At 41.2% G+C, this 21,810-nt stretch overlaps 1 protein-coding gene across 1 annotated transcript in view; it reads left to right on the top strand.

Moving 5' to 3' along the window:
• Window positions 1–21,810, top strand: part of DCC (DCC netrin 1 receptor) — a 987,065-nt gene that overhangs the window by 755,459 nt on the left and 209,796 nt on the right. The window contains exon 10 of the mRNA XM_077462998.1: window positions 18,419–18,567. Coding sequence (XP_077319124.1) covers window positions 18,419–18,567 — 149 coding nt within the window. The remainder of the gene's footprint in view (window positions 1–18,418; window positions 18,568–21,810) is intronic.

Raw genomic sequence — 21,810 nt, 5'->3', positions numbered from 1 at the left:
TAAAAAAAACGCCCAAACTCCAATAAACTGCAGTTTATGAGCTCCAGTGTGCATGGAGCCTTAGTCTGTAGAGTGCAATATTGAGTTGGTCCTCCCTTTGCAGCTACAACAGCTTCAACTCTTCTGGGAAGGCTGTCCACAAGGTTTAGAAGTGTGTCCATGGGAATGTTTGACCATTCTTCCAGAAGCACATTTGTGAGGTCAGGCACTGATGTGGACGAGAAGGCCTGGCTCGCAGTCTCCACTCTAGCCCACCCCAAAGATGTTCTATTGGGTTGAGGTTGGGACTCTGTGCAGGCCTCAGCTGCTTTGTAAAAAGTTAAGGCGCAATATGAGTTAAATTCAAGGAGGTGTATGACATCTCCCGGGCTCATCTCTATTATTTACATCTGACAGTTTTATTGCACTCCCAGAAGACGGTCATCTTATTTTCCAGGAGCCTGATGCTGATAGTTCAGGTCTAAGCATCTTTAACATTAGAGGTGGTGCAGCTGCTATGCCTGTCCCTCCCCTTCTCCCGCCCAACTACAGAAGTTTTTGTATTATGTGAATTCATTCATCTTTGAATGAGCAGCAGAGGGGAGGGGTGATAATAGATGCTCTTTGTGCCTCCCTCACCTCTCTCACAGCCCCCAGTATCAGTGTATGCTCTGCTATGCCCCGTACACATGAACGTATTTTCCGACAACAAATGTTGGATGTGAGCTTGTTGGTGGAGTCCGACCGTGTGTATGCTCCATCGAACATTTGTTGTCGGACTTTCCGCCATATTGGCTAGCAGGTTCTCAAATTTTCCGCCAACAAAACGTAGTTATCGGAATTTCCACAAGTCCGTCGCACAAAAGTTAACGCATGCTCGGAATCAAGCAGAAGAAGCCACACTGGCTATTATACTTCCTTTTTGTCAGCTCGTCGTACGTCTTGTACGTCACCACGTTCCCATGTTCCCACGTTTGTAATGGTTGGTCAATTGTGTGGCCTTGTGTATGTAAGACAAGTTGGCGCCAACAACCTTCGAACAAAAATCCAAGGTTTTGTTGTCGGGGAATTAGACCCGTAACCCCGTCAGATATAGATAACAGAGATAAGTTCAGTAGATATAATGCACCTCCTTGGACTTAACTCATAGGGGTTGATTTAATAAACTGGTGCACACAAAATCTGGTGCAGCTCTGCATAGAAACCAATCAGCTTCCATGTTTTATTGTCAAAGCTTATTTTAACAAGCTGAAGTTAGAAGTTGATTGGCTGGCACAAACAGATTCTGAGTGCTCCAGTTTTAGTAAATCTCCCCCATAGTGACTCAATTCCTGGAATTCAGCTCTAAAAAAAAGAGTAGAGTCCCTTTAACTTAATGTTAAAGCAAGGCAGGTTTCAGCTCTAGCTGTAATACTAGTAATACTGTAGGCATACAGTAAGAATGACCAATAAAAATGTACGCCATGTCTCGAAAACGAAAGAAAAAAATAATCTTCCATTCAGCTGATTTCCATTACATATCTATTTTGTTCAGTCATCCATTCTGGATGCCAAGAAACCCTCTCCAGCTCCCGCTGACGTATTTCATTAAAGGCGAACGTTATATTTTACGCCATCAAACCAATACCATGAAATCTGCAATGTCCCGGCCAGAGATTATTTATAATGCGGCTGATAAAGAGCCATTTACTTGTCGGCTATCTGTCTGCTGGATCAGGACCATACTTCTCCAATGACAGAGCCACAGTTTGTATTAAGTTTCTTTCATTTTCAGAATTTCAAAGATAAGGAGTTCATTAACTTCTTGGCAGATTCTGTCTCCAGTGGAGATAAATAGAGAAAGACAAATAGATTTCTACATTAAATTATTGAGCAGAAGTTTGCGAATGACTTCAATTAAGAACGAATCTCCCGTGTTGGGAAGCTCGGGGAGATTGCATCTCTTGCCTCTGTGTTAATTGATAAATTCTATTTGATTATGTCATCCTGACATTAAATGAAATGGCAAGGTTTACAACTGAAATGGGATTGTTTAATTGTGTTTGGAGAATAAGTCCTTATTTGTTGACTACAAATAATTATTTCAAAAGGAAAGCCCATTAGGTGGAAGCAAAAGAAATGCAAATTTTGAATTTTCTTATATTAGGCATATCAAACTTAGGGTTTTTTCTTTATTTCTTTCTTGATTGCTTGCAAAAGGAGATGAGCAAATAATGGAAAATCCCTCTGCCATGTTGCAGGATTCAGCGAGGTCCTCCTCCCAGTCTAGATACTGTACATCAGTGGTTCTCAACCCTCGAGTACCCCCAACAGGCCATGTTTTGGGAATTCTCTTAGATAAAATAGCTGTCCAAAATACCAAGCCATCGACTCTGATTTAAAGCACCTGTGCAAGATAAAGGAAATCCTGCAAGCATGGCCTGTTGGGGGTATTTGAGGACAGGATTAAGAACCACTGCTGTACATGACCAAATAATGACTAAATAAAAAAAAAACCCAATTTTATTATGTCTATTATATATGTACATTTCCACATGCATTGTCCATCCAAACAAGTCTTTCTCAACAGGGTTTCATGGAACCCCGTGGTTCCTCCAGAAATTGCCAGGGGTTCTATAAGCCAGTTGTCATCAACCCTGTACTCAGAGCCCACTAACAGGCCAGGTTTTATGTATTACCTTGGGGAGAAGCAGACTAGAATACCACAATCACTGAGCAGCAAATGATATCACCTGTGATGTATTTCAGTTATCTTGCAAACCTGGCCTGTTAGTGAGTGTTGAGGACAGGGTTGATGACCATTGCTATAAGCAACGAGCCTCTCAGACTTGTAACCACAGACATCAAAGATCATTTTAGCTTTCTGTAAGGGGGGAATTCTTCCCAAGGGCCGCAAGTTTAAAGCGGTAGTAAACCCACTGAATTTTTTTTTTTTATTCCATACCTGCAAGGGAAAAGGCATAATGAGCTAGTATGCACCGTATACTAGTTCATTATGAAATACTTACCTTAGAACAAGGCCCCGACATCTCGCCCGATACATGCCGAGGGAGCTGACATGTTCCCTTGGCGTGTCTTCCGCATATCGCGGCTCTGGCACTGTGAGTGGCCGGAGCATCGATATCGTCACTCCCGCGAATGCGCGCGGGAGATTTCTTTCCGGCAGGGTCCGGCATCTGCCGGAGCTTCCAGCCGAGAAACCCCTGTGTGCATGCGCCGCTGCAATCAGCGGCTCATTGTCAGGGGAATATCTCCTAAACCATACAGGTTTAGGAGATATTTTTTTACCTACAGGTAAGCCTTATTATAGGCTTACCTGTAAGTAAAAGTGACAGAAAAGACTATACAACCGCTTTAAGGAGCCTTTACTATGAGCTATAGATATAAAATTTGTATAAGTGGCTTCCTCAACCTAGAAAGTTATTTCAGGGATTCCTTTATGTTAAAACAGTTGTAAAAGCTTGCTCCAAACACATATATTTCATCCTGTTAAACACAACAGAAATAGAACAGAAATATACCCTCTGATCTGCCAGAAATCCAGTATACGCCTAATCTCCTGTTTGGGCTGTAAACACAATGCCATTCTAATGCTGAATTTCCAACCAGTGTTCATAGCCTGCCTGCTGGTCTACAAAACTCTGCCTGTTTCCCACCCTGTTCTGTCCTCTCCACATACTTACATTGATATGCTGCTGTCTTGACTCCCAAGAGTCTGCCCACAGACTGGGCAGGATTTACTAAATCTGGAGAGTGCAAAATCTGGTGCAGCTCTGCATAGTAACCAATCATCTGCCAGGTTGTTGTTTTTTTGACAAAGCTTAACCTCTTCAGCCCTGGAAGATTTTACCCCCTTCCTGACCAGAGCACTTTTTGCGATTCGGCACTGCGCCGCTTTAACTGACAATTGCACGGCTGTGCCACGTTACACCAAAACAAAATTGACGTCCTTCTTTTCTCACAAATAGAGCTTTCTTTTGGTGGTATTTGATCACATCTGCGTTTTTTTTGTTTTTTGCACTATAAACAAAAAAAGAGCGACAATTTTGAAAAAAAGCTATATTTTTTACTTTTTGCCATAATAAATATCCCCAAAAAAATATATAACACAACACATTTTTTTCCTCAGTTTAGGCCGATACGTATTCTTCTACATATTTTTAATTAAAAAAATTGCAATAAGCGTATATTGATGGTTTGTGCAAAAGTTATCGCGTCTACAATATAGGGGATAGATTTATGGCATTTTTATTATTATTATTTTTTTATTAGTAATGGTGGCGATCTGCGATTTTTATCGGGACTGCGACATTATGGCGGACACATCGAACACTTTTTACACTATTTATTTTGGGACCATTGTCATTTATACAGCGATCAGTGCTATAAAAATGCACTGATTACTGTGTAAATGACACTGGCAGGGAAGGGGTTAACCACTAGGGGCGCTCAAGGGGTTAATTGTTTCCTAGGGAGTGATTCTAACTGTGGGGGGGATGGGCTACCACTGACATGACAGTGATCACTGCTCCCGATGACAGGGAACAGTAGATCCCTGTCATGTCACTAGGCAGAACGGGGAGATGCCTTGTTTACATAAGTATCTCCCCATTCTGCGTCTCCATGACACAATCATGGGACACCGGCAGACATCGAGTCTGCGGGATCCGCGGGCACGGTCACACTGTACGCTGCGGGCGCCCACGTGCCCACTAGCCCCACCAATTAAAGGGGACGTACAGGTACGCCCATTTGCCCACTGCTGCCATTGTGCCGACGTATATTGGCGTGTAGTGGTTGTCAAGTGGTTAATTGAACAAGAGGAAGTTAGAAGCTGTTTGGCTACCATGCACAGCTGCACCAGATTTTGCAAAACTTTCAAAACTTTTCAATGTTAGAAAATCAACCCCACTGTGTGTATGGAAAGAGCTCTTTGGGAGATGTTGTTTTGAGGGTGTTCTGGCCTCCTACCAAAATATTTTGCAAGCCTGGTGGTGATGCACAAGGAATAATAAATATATGCTGGAGCATGATCAAAAGTTGAATAGGTAGGTTTGGGGATACATTTGGGAAATGCCCGACTATACCTTTTAAATGGTTTATTTTTTGCCTGTAGTTTAATTTGAATAAAATCCCTTTACTACATCATTAGCTTAATATAAAATGTAATTCTTCGGGGGGCAATGATGCTGACTTTGGTTGTAGATTTTTGCCTATGTGCCTTCTCCTTATTAACAAAACATAGAGATAAGACCAGGGGGATGAGGAATTAATCCATTCAGTCAATCAAGCCAGAATCCATTGTTCTGAAGGACATGGTTACCAGGGTTAAAGTGATTCCACAAAGTTTGGTGCCCAGGTGTATGGAAATACCAGAAAACGCCAGAGCTGGGGCCCCAGGCACCTTCCTAGTAATAGGAAGGAGATTGAATTGATACAATTGCTGCTGAAAAAGAGAATGGAACAGTATGTACTGATATAACTGCTGCAGAGAGCAGATACAAACAGTGTGTACTGTTATACAGCTCACAGTCTGTGCTGGTTAAACACAAATTACTACACAGTGTACACAATTGTACTTCATAGCTAACATTGCTATCACTTAAAGCAGTGGTTTCTAAAAATGTGGCCCAATGACCAGTTGTGGCCCTTTTATTTTCTCCCACTTATATGAGATACCATTGCTTCTTCTGACACCAACAGTGGGGCATTATTCCTCCCAGTGACACTAACGATGGGCTATAACTACCCTATTGACACATAAGGCATTGTTCCCACTGACACCAACAATGGGGAACTATTCCTCCCACTGGAACCAATAATGGGGTACTGTTTCTCCCACTGACAGCAATAATGGGGCACGATTCTTCCCACTAACACCAATGAAGGGGCAATATTTCATCCAATGACTCCAATGATGTTTCACTATTTCCCCCACTCACACTGACAAGGCACTATTCCTCACACTGATGCCAACAATGGGGCATCATTCCTCCCACTGACACCAACAATGGAGTATTATTTCCCCCCACTGACACCAATGATGGGCCGTTTTACCCCCAACTGACACTGACGAGGCACTATTTCTCCCAATGACGCCAACAATGGGGCACTGTTCCTCCTCTTACTGATCACAGGTGCTATGCAACTTTTTTACTTCCACGAAGCCTGAGTGTGGTGGATTTACTAAAGGCAAATAAACGGCGCACTTTGGAAGTGCAGTTGCAGTCATTTTCCCCAGAGCTTAGTGAATGTGAATGTTCTGCTGATTTCCATAATCCAATAATATGCAAGTAATAATGCTGTTTCTTTATTTTCCTTGCACCTGCATGGGTATTCTTTACAAAGGGAAGAGTAAACGCATTTACTAAGCTCCGGGGAAAATGAGTGCAAGTGCACTTCCAAAGCGCACAGTCTATTTGCCTTTAGTAAATCCACACCATTGCTCCTTCATACTGATGCTGGGGAATTTTCTACCCCCAGTGTATAAATCGCGGCCCTCCTAAAGTTTGAAGGACAGTAAACTGGTCCTTTGTTTAGAAAGTTTGGAGACCCCTGTCTTAAAGGGTCATTTTTTTCCTCCTAACTTTTTACTTAGGCTAACACCATAGCAAAATAGAGATGAGCTTGAGCATCCTCCAAACTCATATCTACTCAAACTCCGAACTCAGGTTCTCTTTTTACTCAAGTGAGCTTATGCAAAGAAAGATGTGGGCTTGGAGTGACCTGGCTGGCAGTTCATTGGAGTGAAAAAAAAGAGTTCAGAGTTTGGGTATAGATGAGTTCAGAGGATGCCCAAGCTCATCTTTCATAGAAAGTCACCAAGCCCAGGCTGACCTTTGTCGGACATTTAGAAAAACAGCTAAGAACTACACAAGAACCAGGATGCATGCACCTAAAACAAAAAATATATACTGTATTTATTGGAGTATAACACTCACTTTTTCACCATGAAAATCGGGTACAAATAGCGTGTGCGTGTTATACGCCGATACTTCAATATTAGCTGCCTCGGAGGGGACAGGGAGGGGAATGGGATGAGCGTCAGATTACATACAGTGAGAATCTCCTGTTTACTTGCCGGCCTCTGTAATAGGAAGTCCTGTCTCCTGGGCCACCATTGGACCACTGTTCTGTCTATCATAAGAGATCCTCACTGTATGTAATCTGCTCTCATCCCGCCTCCCTCCCTGTCCCCTTTAGGCTGCAGATGGGCATCGATCAGACTGCACTGATAGCAATGGTGAGGCTGCTGCATTGATGGCAATGATGAGGCTCCTGCATTGATAGCAATGGGGAGGCTGCTGCATTGATGGCAATGGCGAGGCTGCTGTATTGATGGCAATGGCGAGGCTGCTGCATTGATGGCAATGGTGAGGCTGCTGCATTGATGGCAATGGTGAGACTGCTGCATTGATGGCAATGGCGAGGCTGCTGCAATACTGGCAATGGTGAGGCTGCATTGATGTGGACTGATGAGGCAGCATGGATGGCACTTGTGAGGCTGCAGATGGGCATTGATCAGCCTGCAATGGTGAGGATGCAGATGGGCACTGACCCTTATTTTGCTTCAAAGTATTTTTCCTGAAACTTCCCTCTTAAAATGAATGTGCGTGTTATACGCCTGTGCATGTTATACGCCGATAAATATGGTATATTGTTATTGTTTGAAATCCTGGCAAGTATACATTTTAAGCCCAACACTGCATTCAGGGGTGTAGGGGTTTCTGCATTCAAAGTATGTCCTCAGTCTTCCCACCATCATTCAACCCAGAAGGCTAAGGACATCTTGTAGAGGGGGGCAGCTGTAGATTGAAGGTGAGTATTACAGTCTAACCAGCTTTTTTTTTTTCCACTTTTTTTGTAAAATTGAAAATAGTCCAAAGTTGGGCTACATCGATTGGGTCTGACTGTATGGAAATTTAAGGATATCCCTGCCATAGCTGGGAGAAGACCAATAATGTACAACTGCTGATAAATGTTCTGTGCAGATCTGTGTAGCGCATGAATAATGACTACTGTAAAATTGCCATTTATTTCAATCAGTGAATTAATTAGTATGAATATAGAATTTCCTTTGAATCTATGAATCTTTCATATGGGTCACCATTAGATCTGCTTCACCCTGTATTCTGTGAATTATTACAAGAGACTGAACATTCTTCATGTGCCTGGCTATATCTCAGGAGCATGAACATTTTTTATCTGAGCTAAACCCTCCGCATTCTTAATGAATGATTCCCTTTACCATGAATGTATAGATCTATTAAAGGGACATTTCCACGTTTAATTCTTCGTTTACTTATGAGCTGTTAACAAGTCAGGCTTTATCTTGTTGATCAGTCACCTAATCACTTTACTTTATGTCTTTTAAAAAAAAATAATTAAATTTTTTTTTTTAACGTGCTGCATATTTTTGTCTTTTGCCATTGTTTCATCCATAGTGGAGCTCACAGTAGGCTTTGATAGAAGAGTTCATTAAGGGGGGGGGGGGGGGGTCCAAGGGCAACTTTTATTGTCCTTCTCACCTTATAATCCCAAAATAAAAAGTAGAAAACATATGAAAGGATATTATACATTTAAATGTTAAAATTCAAGTTTAATTTTAAAATTAAGTTATGCACTAAATGAAACTCTGGAGCACGTTGGAAGTAATTGTGCCTTTTTTTTTGTTTTCTGGTTGTAAGTATGGAGTTTCATCAGCTATGGAAATGTTTGAAATGCTTTTGATTCCATAGTTGTTTATTTTTAAAATTCAGGGTTTATGTAGCGCCAACAGTTTTCGCAGCATTGTGCAATACAAAGGGAGACAGTAAACATATATATTCTCACCGTTCAGCTAATAGAGTTCTCCATCCTCACTAAACATGGCCATTGTATCCAGAGTGCCATAGCACCTGCCGCTGTCTAAAATAACCAAACATAACTGCATCTGATTGGGTGCAGTCACTGTTCGGCTGAAAATTTTACACTTGGCTCTGTTGATTTTTTTTAATCAAGGTTTGTTGAGCCAGGTGATGCTGACAGGGTCACCCACAACTTGAAATTCAAACCCTGTATGGCCAGCTTTACAATACAATTCAAAACAAGAGGGTTAGAAGGACCTTGCTCATGAAAGCTTACAATTGAAAACCCTGGTGCCCAACCTGCGGCCTGAAGACCACATGGTTTGGCATATGATGTGTGGGCCTCAGGACCTCAGCAGTCTGTAGTGGGAACACTGATTAGGGTAAGACCATTCGGGTTTACTAGCCTCAAGTAATAGGTCCCCATTTTCCTATTTTCTTCTTCAGCATACCCCCAGCCAAAAATGTATCCCATCCACACTCTCTGACCCTCATTTCCTCTATTAGATCTGCAGTTTCCCCCAGTTCTTTCAAGGGTTACAGGTATTGAACTTTATGTGTGGCCCTTTTGGTGATGTCAGGGGTCGCATTTGAGGAGCCCTTTAGCTAATAAGTTGACAACCACTGGGCTAAAAGAAAGGGTAAAGTGACACAAACGGTAACAACTGTTAGAGATTGAGGATGGAGGAAGCAAAGTTTAAGTTTTTAGGTGGAAGTGGGATAGGCTTCCCTTAATAGACGAGTTTTCAGTGATCGTCTAAGCCCTTGTACACACGGTCGGACCGTTTTATCGGATATTCCGACTGTGTGTAGTCTCCATCGGACTGTTTCCGTCTGAATATCCGACGGACCAACTTTTACAACTTGTAAAATTTTCCAACAAAATGCTCCGATCGGACATACTCCGATCATGTGTAGCCTACTCCGACGGACAAAGTGCCACGCATGCTCAGATCAAATTCCTAGACCAAAGCTATTGGCTACTAGCCTGAACGTAGTCCCGTCGTAACTAAATAACAGCATCACGTTATGTACAATCGGATTTTCTGACAACTTTGTCCGACCGTGTGTATGCAACATCACTTCCGGACCTCTTCCGGAATTAATCCGTCTGAATTACTCCGACGGATTTGGTTGTCGGAATCTCCGACCGTGTGTACAAGGGCTAAAAGTGGACAGAGTAGGAGATTGCCGGACAGTTTGGTGTAGGAAGTTCCACAGGAAGAGAGAGGTTCTGGGGAAATCCTGGAGGTTTGCATGGGAGGAGGGGATGAGGAAAGTCAAGAGAAGGAGGTCTTGGGAGGAGCAGAGAGGACAGTTTTGGTAATATTTTAAGATTAAGATTGATGATGTAGCTCAAGGCATTCATTGGATGAGCAGAAGCCAGTAGAGGGATTAGTCGAGAGGCGTGGTGGATACTGAGTGATTGGTAAAGTGGATAAAACTGGCAGCGGCATCCACAATAGAGTAAAGGGGAGGTAGCCTGTGTAGAGGTAGGCCAAGAAGGTATGAGCTGCAATAGTTGAGATAACAAGGGAGTGAATGATAAGTTTGGTGGTGTCACTTTCAAATATAATATAGACACACTGAGAAAAATAAAAATGTACAAATTTCTTGTATTTATACTATCTTTATGAGTGCAACCATCTGCTCTCAAAGACAGACATAACTGTGAATTACACTACCTGTGAAGGGAAGAAAAACACAAAAAATTAAGTATAACTAAAGGCAAAACTTCTTTTTTTTTAAGTTTTGGATAGAGTACAGATACCGTATATACTCGAGTATAGGCCGACCCGAATATAAGCCGAGGCCCCCAATTTACCCCCCAAAAAACTGGCAAACTTATTGACTCGTGTATAAGCCGAGGGTGAGACATGCCTGTCCATCCCTGTGTGTGTGTCCGTCCATCCCTGTGTGTCCGTCCATCCCTGTGTGTCCGTCCATCCCTGTGTGTCCGTCCATCCCTGTGTGTCCGTCCATCCATCCCTGTGTGTGTGTGTGTCCATCCATCCATCCATCCCTGTGTGTGTGTGTCTCCATCCATCCATCCATCCATCCCTGTGTGTGTGTGTCTCCATCCATCCATCCATCCCTGTGTGTGTGTGTCTCCATCCATCCATCCATCCATCCCTGTGTGTGTCTCCATCCATGTGTGTGTGTGTGTGTGTGTGTGTGTGTGTGTGTGTGTGTGTGTGTGTGTGTGTCCAGCCTACCTTTGTCCCGAGCCTCCGTCCCGTGCCTTGCCTCCTTGCCTCCGTCCCGTGCCGTGCCTTGCCTCCTTGCATCCGTCCCGTGTCGTGCCTTGCCTTGCCCCCGTCCCGTCCCGTCCCGTGCCGTGCCGTCCCGTGCCCTCTTCGTCGGCGGCCATTGTAAAATTCAAAAGCTGCGCCGCCGCCTTTGCCTGTGATAGGCGGAACACTGAATTTCCCAGCAGCCTGTGTTCCGCCTATCACAGACGTCGTATCATCCTCGTCCGTAGTACGAGGATGATACGATGTCCGTGATAGGCGGAACACAGGCTGCTGGGAAATTCAGTGTTCCGCCTATCACAGGCGAAGGCGGAGCCGGAGGCGCGGCTTTTGAATAGAATGGCCGCTGTCTGTCTGCTCGACACGCTGATCGAGCGGGCAGACAGCGATGACTCGAGTATAAGCCGAGGGGGGCACTTTCAGCCTCAAAAAAGAGGCTGAAAATCTCGGCTTATACTCGAGTATATACGGTAGATTAGAACACCTGTCCAATTTTATTGCTGTCTGTGCCCTCATTAAAGTGGTTGTAAACCCTTACAAACCACTTTGACCTCCAGGTAAGCCTAGATTAAGGCTTACCTGTAGGTCCAAGAAATATCTCCTAGACCTATACAGTTTAGGAGATATTTACAAAAAGACAGCCATCACTGTCATCGGCGCGCAGGCGCACTGGGCAGGCCGCAGATCACGGCGATATGCCGCTCGTGTCGGCTCCTGTACTCATGCGCGGGAGTGACGTCATCGTGGCTCCGGCGAATCCGGAGCAGCGAGACCCGGAAGTCACTCCGGGATAAATGGCAGCGGCGGACATTAAGATGGAGGAGCGCTTTGGGGGCTTTGTTCTCAGGTAAGTTATTCATAATGAGCTAGTATGCTATGCATACTAGCTCATTATGCCTTTGCCTTGCAGGTTGCATTTTTTTTTTAAATAGCCTTTACTTCCTCTTTAAGGAGTTTTACCATTACCATCTGTTTACCATTATCACTGAAAGTAAAAGAAAATCCCAACATTTAAAGTAATACTGCTACAGGGGAAATGTTCCAATGGGGACACTAGTTCTGGTGACCTGGGGGTTCCCAATGAATTCCCTTAAGTTGCAGAGATTTCCTCCAACTTCCTGTTTGGCTATGAGACAGGAAGTGAAGGGAAATCTCTACAGTGAGACAAAGATGGCAAAAATAAACCTGACAAGGGTTACTACCCTCCCTTGCTCTTTCCAGAATGAAAAAAAAAAGAATATTTTGCCTATAGCTCTACTTTACGTTGTTAGTGTAATCTTTCTATGCTATCTTCCATGTGTGTGTGTGTGTGTGTTTCTTTTTTGCAAAGCATAAATGACCCAATGAAGTTACCAACAGAGAGGTTGTTACAAACACATTTTCAAGAGGAGCTTAACCTTGCCCCATTCAATATAATATGCTCTTAGAATAACATGATACCTGCCTGCAGGAATAGAAAAATAAGATTTAATCAGTAGGGGCCATTGCATCCAAATTCTGGAGCTGCATTGCATTGCCCCAGTAAAGTTGGTTCCACAGAACTCACTGGCACACGGCAATTTCCATTTAAGACTGAGGATATCTTGTGGCAGAAAAGTACTGTGGGGGCAACTCTTGAATGAAGGTTAGTATTGTAGCAAAAAGGTTTTCATTTTATTTTTAATTCTTTATTGAGGTTATTATTTTTTATTTTTTTGTTCTGTTTTAAATGTAAAGATTACAATAATTTCTCAAATTCCAGGCTTACTGAAACCACATTAACTTTCCCTTTAAACTATTCTTCATGCTACAGTCTATCTGGTAAATCACGTAAACCAATTATTTACCAAGGACTGTTTTGCTGCTGACACATATATTTATAAAATCCTTTGGCCTTCTATTTATTTCAACTGGTTTTAGTTTTCTCCACCGGTTGTGTTTTCGCCTGTGGAAATGTTCTTACCCCAGCTAAGAAATTGTGGATCGTGGGGGTTATAAGTCCCGTATAGTCTGCAGAGACACAACCCCGGTGTTGGGCAACGGCATGATAAATGTAGTTTCTTTTCAACAATAGTCACACAAATCTTAATAGCTACATAAATCACTTGCTATAGCACCCAAGTTTTCACCGGCCTTGATAAATGGGCCGCACGTTACAGCGACATACGCAAGCCATGGCTACATTTAGTAAAAGTATAAATCATTTCTACCGTACTGTATCTGGTTTACATATCAGCAACATTTGGTTAATATCCCAGCCATTGTTCTTATGATTCCAATTACGGAAAAAAATAAAATTCTAAATTTTATTCATTGTTCAGGAAAAAAAAATATTCTTATGCATACACCCAATTTTTTTATTATTTCAGTTACAAATTTAATCCAGTTGGACCTTCTCTCATGTGTACAATTAAAGTTAAAATCCTACATTTCCTGTAATTAACGGTAAAACAATGCTATTGTTTTATTATTCTTCCATACAAATCATTTAGTCATTTTTTTTTTGTAATTTTTTTTTTTTTTAAAAAGGAACTGCCGTATATTTTTAACAAGTGCACATAATGAATGGTTTTTGAAAATTTACCTAAAAGGAGTTGCTGTTGCGCATTTTTTATATTTTTTTTATATATATATATATATATATATATATATATATATATATATATATATATATATATATATATGTTTATTAAGAATTTTCATTCAAAAGGAAAAAAAAATAAAAAATATAAAAGTATCAGAAACATAAGTTATTTAACCGTGAAGGCTCCAAGACGAATAACATAGACTTTGTAGAAATAACAGTGGTGTAGAATCAGCCTAGATACCATGTTTCCCTGAAATATATTTAATAAAAAAATGCAAGAATTTAAAGTGACGCAAAAAAATAATTACATTCAAGTATTGAATCTTAACTCATCAAATTCCTTCTATTGTTCCCGGCACATTATCCCTACATTTATTGAAAAAAAAAAGGATCTTTCTAGAGTAAATAGCGCTTCACACTTGAGTGACGCCACCGCGTCGTGTATTTGGTGCTTTTTTTGGGCATTTTTTTTTGGAGCAGCACCATTCATAGGCTCCACATACCAAATTTAGGCACTAAGCCAGGTGCGTTTTGCGTCACACATTTTTGCTTTTATTCACGTTGGAAAGTATGCGGCACAATGTGTGACTGCTACCCGCATTTAGGGCACCATTAAGAAATAATGGTGCCACAAGCGTGTAGCAGATTTTAGCAAATTTCTTGCGCGTTCGCAGAAGCGCTCATTTCTTGCTGCGTTTCTGCTAAGGCCAGGCCTGAAATGGGCCCTACTGTTGAAGTGAACTCCACAGGGAATGCTATGGTATAGAGAAGATCTTCTCATGTTAGAAGCAAGAAGAATGTCCAGATGGAGAAAACCTCTCTCCCTCCACTGTGTTTTGTCCTGCCTTGGATTTTTATGTAAATGTACAATAAAGTGGATTGTTTGGGAGTGCGGTCCTCCGGAAATTCTTCTTGCTTCTAGTGCAGCATACGAGCTGGGTGAGCACCCTTTTGGAAGGTGTGTGGGATGTGTTCAGTGGGGACCAACCCAGAACAGCTGTCCACCCATGATAATTGTGCCTAAGCAGTACCCTGAGAAATGTGCCTTTTACCTGGAATTTGCCTGAAAACTAGTAGTGCGTTTCCTGGTATATGAGGATGCTTAGGCACTCCTGTGGATGCAGCCTCTTAGCTGTACATCAGCAATGTGATATTTAAGGTACTGCTAGTCCCAGAATTAAACTTGGTGAAGTCACTAGTGTGCTGCTCACTGTTCTCCTTACTGAAGACTCTGCTATGCGGTAGTAAAGCCCTGCCTCTATCAATATGGTTGCCTCCAGTGAAGAATAAGGCATGATAAGTCAATGGGGAAAAAATCAGCTGCTGGGAGATTGCACGCACTACCGATGACTAGTTCTTTGCCCTCTGCCCAATTTTTTTTTTGCCACAGCTTCCAGAATTCAGGTACTCTTTAACCCAAGGGCTACATGACAGAGGGAGAAATTCAGAATTCAGGTACTCTTTAACCCAAGGGCTACATGACAGAGGGAGAAATTAGGGACGGGGGGGGGGGGGTTGAAAAGAGTTCTGGGAGAGGCTTAACTTTAGAAGAAGGTCTTCAGCTTAGCTAGGTAGGAGCTTCAGGGGCTGCTTCCAAGAGGACTAGGGACATCTATTCTAGAAAGATCTTTGAAGCTGAAAAGTTGTCCCGCCTGCCTACCCAATAAGAATTTTGTTACGGTCACTGGGGAGGTAATTTGAATTGGTAATTTAAAATGAGCAGTTTTGCTAGATTTGGTAGATGGGATTTGGTGGTTGTAGTGGTCCCTATGGGGTTTTTACAAAAGGAGGTCCTCGAATCATGGAGGTGCAGCTAAGAACAGGTGACTTTAAAACATATTTATACCAAACATCATTGATTCATTTTTGCTTTATGCTTTTATAAAATGGCTGACCAATTAGATTAACATGATACAGCCTGCTGTTTTTATTAAAAACTTGTGGTAAGAAAATTGGACCCAGATATTGATAACGCCTTCAGTCAACAACTAATTTAAGTAATTGCGTTTTTTTTTTCTTTGCTTCAAAAAGAGTTAAAAGTTTAAAGCAATGTGATTTTCTATCAAATCAAATGTATACCATTGTGCATTTGATTTTGGGATAAAAGCAACAAAATACACATGGCTATAAGAGAAAACAAAGCAGAAATTACTTTGAAATGATGAACGCAAGGTCTATAATAAAGCACAATGAGCAGCTAAATCATCTCTTCACTGATAAATCTTCCATGTTTCCAGCCTTCATTTAGCATTGTTAGGTTGGGTTTTTCCTTTCCTACTGTCAGAAAATCCAATTAACTGTAAAAATGTCCTTTCCTTTTAATGTGCCTTTTTTTGGAGGCTGTTAATCAAATTCTTCTGGATTAAAGCTAGGGGGCAATGAGAATACGTGGGTTGGAATGGCTATTGTGACTTAATGAGGTTAAATGTATTATTTAATTATTGTAATATAACAGGAAAGACTGCTACCTGCTTAGTTTAGCCATTGGGGTGTACACCCATTTATAGTAGAGGTGGCTGAGCATCAAGGATCAATACGGCATTAGGAGAACCGGACAATATGTTACCTGCTGATTGGAAAGCTCGAATTCTGACTCTGCAGGTGCGTATTGGACCTCTGCAGTGAGACCACTACTTCCACGCAGAGAGTAAAGCCTCATACACACGATCTGATTTTTCGACGGGAACTGTGTGATGACAGGCTGTTGGGGGAAAATCCAACCGCTTGTATGCTCCATCAGAAAATTGTCGAATTTTCCATGGACAAATGTTGGTTGGCAGGCTGTAAAATGTCTGTTGTCGGATTTTCCGAACGTGTGTACACAAGTCCGTCAGACAAAAGTACAAAGTACAAACACGCATGCCTGGAAGCAAGCACAACCCAGAAGCGGTCGGTCTTGTAAACTAGCATTCGCAATGCAGAATTTAACATTCGTGACGTGGCAAATTATGAAATCTCGAATAGCAGCGCACATTCCCTTCTTCTTTAATTGGGTAATAATGAAGCTGCTTTGCTGGTGATACTGATGGAGTTATTGCAAACACATTTTCAAAGGCTTTTTTTTTTCTAGTGAGATCAAGAATAATATTATTATGCTTGTTATTTATTTTTATTTTTTTTGGTGCAAGTTACCACAACACCATTATCGCATAGTTTTTAAGATCAAAAATACAACTATGTTGGTGTCCCTTGTTAATTTTACATTGTATTTTTTTAAATGTAACTGCCTATTCCCAAACTGTCATTTGAAGTAAAACACATAGCCAAGTATTATTCTACACAATTGTATTATTGTGCATTAAAAAAAGAAAACAAATAAAATTAGGCATGCTATCTGCTAATAGAACTTAACCAAAAAGTGCATTCCATGCATCCAAAAATATAGAAAATATACCAAATCAAATCATTATTCAACCAAAAAATAAAATAAAAGCCTCACCTTGCATGTGTCCTGCTTCGTAATATAGGGGGTCAACAATGGCAAGAGTTGGTGAAAGCAAGGGTCTGTCACCCGGAGATAATTCTGAAAAAACATCTGGATTATTCTCCTGGAGCTCCCGCAGCAAAGGCATATGACATAATTGATCATGATTAATAAAGCAACCAATTTTTGGTCCAAGAAATCCTCCTTCTCCTGTTCCTGGACTGGACTTGGGTCAAAGCAATAACTCCAAGGCCAATAATAAATAACACGTTATCTCCTCTGATTCCGCAACATGGCTGGTTGACGAAAAGCCGTTCAGAAACAAAGTGGAAAGCGCAAAATGAAAAGCACGAATCAACACGCACCAATCTTCTACTACATTAGCGGAAGGAGCTCAAAGGGTGACGCTAAAGAGCTGAAAAAAACACGTAGTACGTTACTACGTTTGTGTTTGTTGGCCGACAATTTGTGCCGTTTGTATGCAGGACAAGTTTGGGGCCAACGCTCTTTGGACAAAAGTCCAAGGTTTTTTCTGTGGAAAATCCGATCGTGTGTATGAGGCTTAAGGGTCCTTCTCTACAGCATGCTGGCAGGGGTCAGTCTTTTCTACTCTGGATGCAGCTGCTTTCTAAGGAAGACAAACTATAAGAATGTATTTAGGTGCTCAAACTGAGACTTTTATTGAATCAAAATTACAGCTCTTTTCCAAAACATTTTTATCCACGGCAGTGGTCTTTTGTGCTTTACAACTTCAGAAAATTGTATCTTGCAATACTTGTAGATGAAACTAATGCATGCTATGTGTCACTCTTAGATAAATAAAAAATAACATAATAGAAGTACATGTGTCGTTTCATAGTTGGTAAGTTTGAATAGAGACTCCAGTCTATCTTGTTCAACCTGTGTGTGTGTATGTCTCCACCGCTTCCCCATATCCCTGTATATTGTGTTCAGTAAGATGTCTATTTAAAAGTTTTGAAATTAGTGACACTTCTTCTTGAAACCACTAATTGTGGAAGGGAGTTCCACATCCTTTCTGCTCTAAAAAAAACCTCCACGCCATTTCAGGTTGAACTGCTCCTCATCCAACTTCATTCAGTGGCCACGTATATTCTTGAGTGACTTGTGTAATTATTTTTTTTTCTTTCATATTACTATGTTATTGCACTTTTATAGGTTTGGCTGGAGAGCGTTAATATAACTATATATGTTACTTTAGGTGACTGGGGTCTAAAATAAAGTTTACTATTTTCTCTTAATCTAATTGGAATCTACTATATAAACAAAATGGAGCATTCTCCATACAGATAACTAAAGTAATTTTTACTTATTACATTTTTATTCTTTTCAGTACAAGTCCCAGGACCAGTAGAAAATCTTCAGGTGGTCTCCACAGCTCCTACATCGATGCTGATATCCTGGGAACCCCCAGCCTATGCAAACGGCCCCGTACAAGGCTACAGAGTCCTCTGTACAGAAACCATATCAGGAAGAGAACAGGTAAGCCTTCAGCAATTTAAATTCCAGAGTCCAGAAACTCTGTGAGGCTTTTTATTTTATCTTTAAAAAGCCGGAGCCTAAACATTAAAAAGCAGATTGCAAGCTTAAGAAAGAAACTGGTATTTAGTATATTTTAACCGGTTTGGCTCTGCTTTAATCTGTGCACTGGTATAGTGTCATTTTTAGAATGGCACCACTACACACCAAGTCACCACACCAAAACACACAGGAATTTTAGCACACCACAAAGCTTAGATGCAAACCCTCTGTGCATTGAAAATGCTATTGGTCTGGTGGTGCACAGAAATATATTGGCTGCTTCAACACAATGCACGTTAACAAGCTATATAACATACCTCAGCCTGCATCTTTCGTTTAAGTCCACTCACAGAAAATCAGCTTTCTAGTAAATTGGGTCTTGGACCTTGGGTATATGTCTAAAACTAAGCAAAAAACTGCCCCTCGCCTCTCATAAGCCTGTGTATTTGCATTTTCTTGCACACTTTCCAGAGCCCATACAATTTTGTGGTGCATACAGGAATGTGAAAATGGATGTGCATACAAATTGATGTGCATTCATATGTGTACCATCATATCTGCTGGAAATAAAGACCTTTCACCGTTTTTGTTATTTCAATATCTTTTGGTAAGTGTGCTTTCCAGAGCTGTAATTTATACTCTAAATCACCCATTCTCAATCAGAGTTCCGTGGAACCCTAGTGCTCCTCCAGGGGTGGCTAAGGGTTTCTTGGGCTGTAGCCCACTGACCTTCCATCTGTTGGTTCCAGGTCCAATACCACTTGGTAGAGCCAGCAGCATGACTGCAAGGGTGTCATTCTGGCCATCCCTATAAGGAGGTGCAGTTTTCCCACTTACCACCACCAATGTGAGGGACCTTTTCCAAATGATCCACAATCAACTAACCTTACTATAGGTTCTCAGAGACCTAACTTATTTTAGGGGTTCCTCTGGAGTAAGAAAGGCTGGTTTAGAATAACATTTAGAACAAGCTTTCTCAACCGTTTTACCCCTGAGAAACCCTTGAAATAATTTTTTACCAAAACCAATTAATTGGGGGGGTCAATGGCAAAAATGCCCTCTACATCGTTGTTAAACAGAAAGAATGCAACCCTTACAGTAGTGGTCAGATTGCTACCCTTACAGACATCTAAAAAGATAACTAATGCTCCTGGCTTTGCCAAGTGGGGTTGGTCCTAGAACTGTTAAGGCACCATCAAATGGGAGGTCAAATCAACCACAACTCTAGGAACCCAATGCAAATGCTGGCTGAGAATGGTTGCTCTAAACAGTTAAACCGGAACCTCCTTCCCCTTGTTGATGATTGTTCTACTGATACATCCCAGAATTCTGTTTTCCCCACTGCCAGGCCACACTCAGTTTGTATTTCTGAAATTGCCCCCCCAATACTTTTCTTCTATAATTCATTTTAACACTCTACCTCCAATACTTTGGCGTACGTAGTCATTAAAGTACTGTTGTGTTCTACAAAATGGTTTATGAAAGAGCAACAACCTGTGAGGGCAACTGATCGCTTAGGGCTTCTTTCCTGATATCCATGGACTTTCCTATGCCATTTTCTTTGATCGGCCACTATGAAGAGCCATGTTCAGGATAAAGCGGCTAGAAGCCAAATGCCTTGACTTCAAGTTGGTGACATTGGCCCTTTGAATGAAAAGGACTATTAAACATGGCCTTACTCTTTAAATGTTCTGCTTGTTACTTTTTTTTTAATAATTCATAGCTAAAGTTTTTTGACAGGCACAATTAAATGATATCTGATAATGATGTTAAACAGTAGGTACAGATGTGTAACAAGCCATTGAATCCCTGTACAATATTAGGAAAGACAAGCATCGCCCTGTTAGCAATTAGCTGGAGTTTGAAGATCTTTGTAGATCATTAGCCAGGCTGAGCCTAAAGTAATTCCATTCTGATGTGGAGGTCACATCTCTGGAAGGACATAAAACAGCGTTCAGCTGAAGATGGACTTACACAGTGCGCGGTTTGCTTTTAAAATGCTTGCGAACATTATGAAAGAAATGAGGGAGAACAGGAGCTAATGGAAACATTCTCTGATGAAGGATAAATGAAGCCAATTTTTACTGAGAGACAGAAAGCCGGAAGAGCCGATCAAATGTTTGATGAGCTGGTTTCCCTGTTTTTTTTTCGATTAAATTGCCCCTGTGATGGTAAAGTTACAATACGCCTGTGTTTATAGGAAAAGATGGCGAAGAAGGTTGTTTTTAATTTGTTTTTAGTATTTGGAAGGGTGATAAATAAATCAATATTAAACCGAAAAGCAAACATTTATTATATTCCAGCTTAACAATTCTTAGATGTGATGGCTGTATTTGTTTTCTTTTTTTAGGCTTTTTTTCTTCTATTTTCATCTGGTGATCTGGCCAGTACAGTCACAGGGATGAGAGAAACCATTTACCACTGACAGGGGTGCTTACAGTAATCAGATTTTTATTTATTTATGTAAAACCTTTATCCCAAAAGGAAAAAAAAACTGCTGTAACTGCTTTTAAAAAAAAAAAAAGAATATAAAGTGAAATACAAAACAAAACCTATTGGGCATACCCAGGCTTGGAATTAGACACACACAAAGGGAAAAACAACAACAAAAAGCAATGTGGTTGGTAGCCAAGGCTTAAAGGAACTGGAATCAATGTATCTGGAGAGTGCGAAGTAAAAAATCAGGTGGTACTCTCCCTGTATACAGATCCACATCTAAGAATTAAACAGAAGCAAAACAGATCATCTCATGGAGGGGCTGCCGAGGATCCGACAGTATCCCTGGACTCTGTCCAAATATCCCATACTTCGAAGAATTTTTGTGGACATCCTCTAGATTCATATGTAAATGTATACAATGGAACGGCTTTATTGGCAATATTCTTCCAATAATCTAAGGTAGGGGGCTGGGTAGACTTCCATCTAAGGAGTATAGTCTTACGTGCGTAAAAAAACAATAAAAGGCCTATCAAAGTTCTCATAGATCTAGAGGTAGCCAGTAGATGAACGAGAACTAAAATGCAAACATCAATAGATAAAGGTACAGCAATTGTGGTAACTGTGCAAATACATAGGGAAACCGATGTCCAGAATAATTTTATGCCCGGACACTTCCAAAACATGCAGGAACGTGGCGGGGTCAGCTGTACAGTGCCAACTATGTGAGGAGTGTGAGGGATAAATCTTATGTAACTGTTGAGATGT

Source organism: Lithobates pipiens, unplaced genomic scaffold (assembly GCF_037356315.1).
Source record: "Lithobates pipiens isolate NorthernLeopardFrog02 unplaced genomic scaffold, aLitPip1_a1.2 Scaffold_3, whole genome shotgun sequence".
Taxonomy (NCBI): Eukaryota; Metazoa; Chordata; class Amphibia; order Anura; family Ranidae; genus Lithobates; species Lithobates pipiens.
Note: the sequence above shows the minus strand (reverse complement) of the source record. Positions and strands in the feature narration are given on the sequence as shown.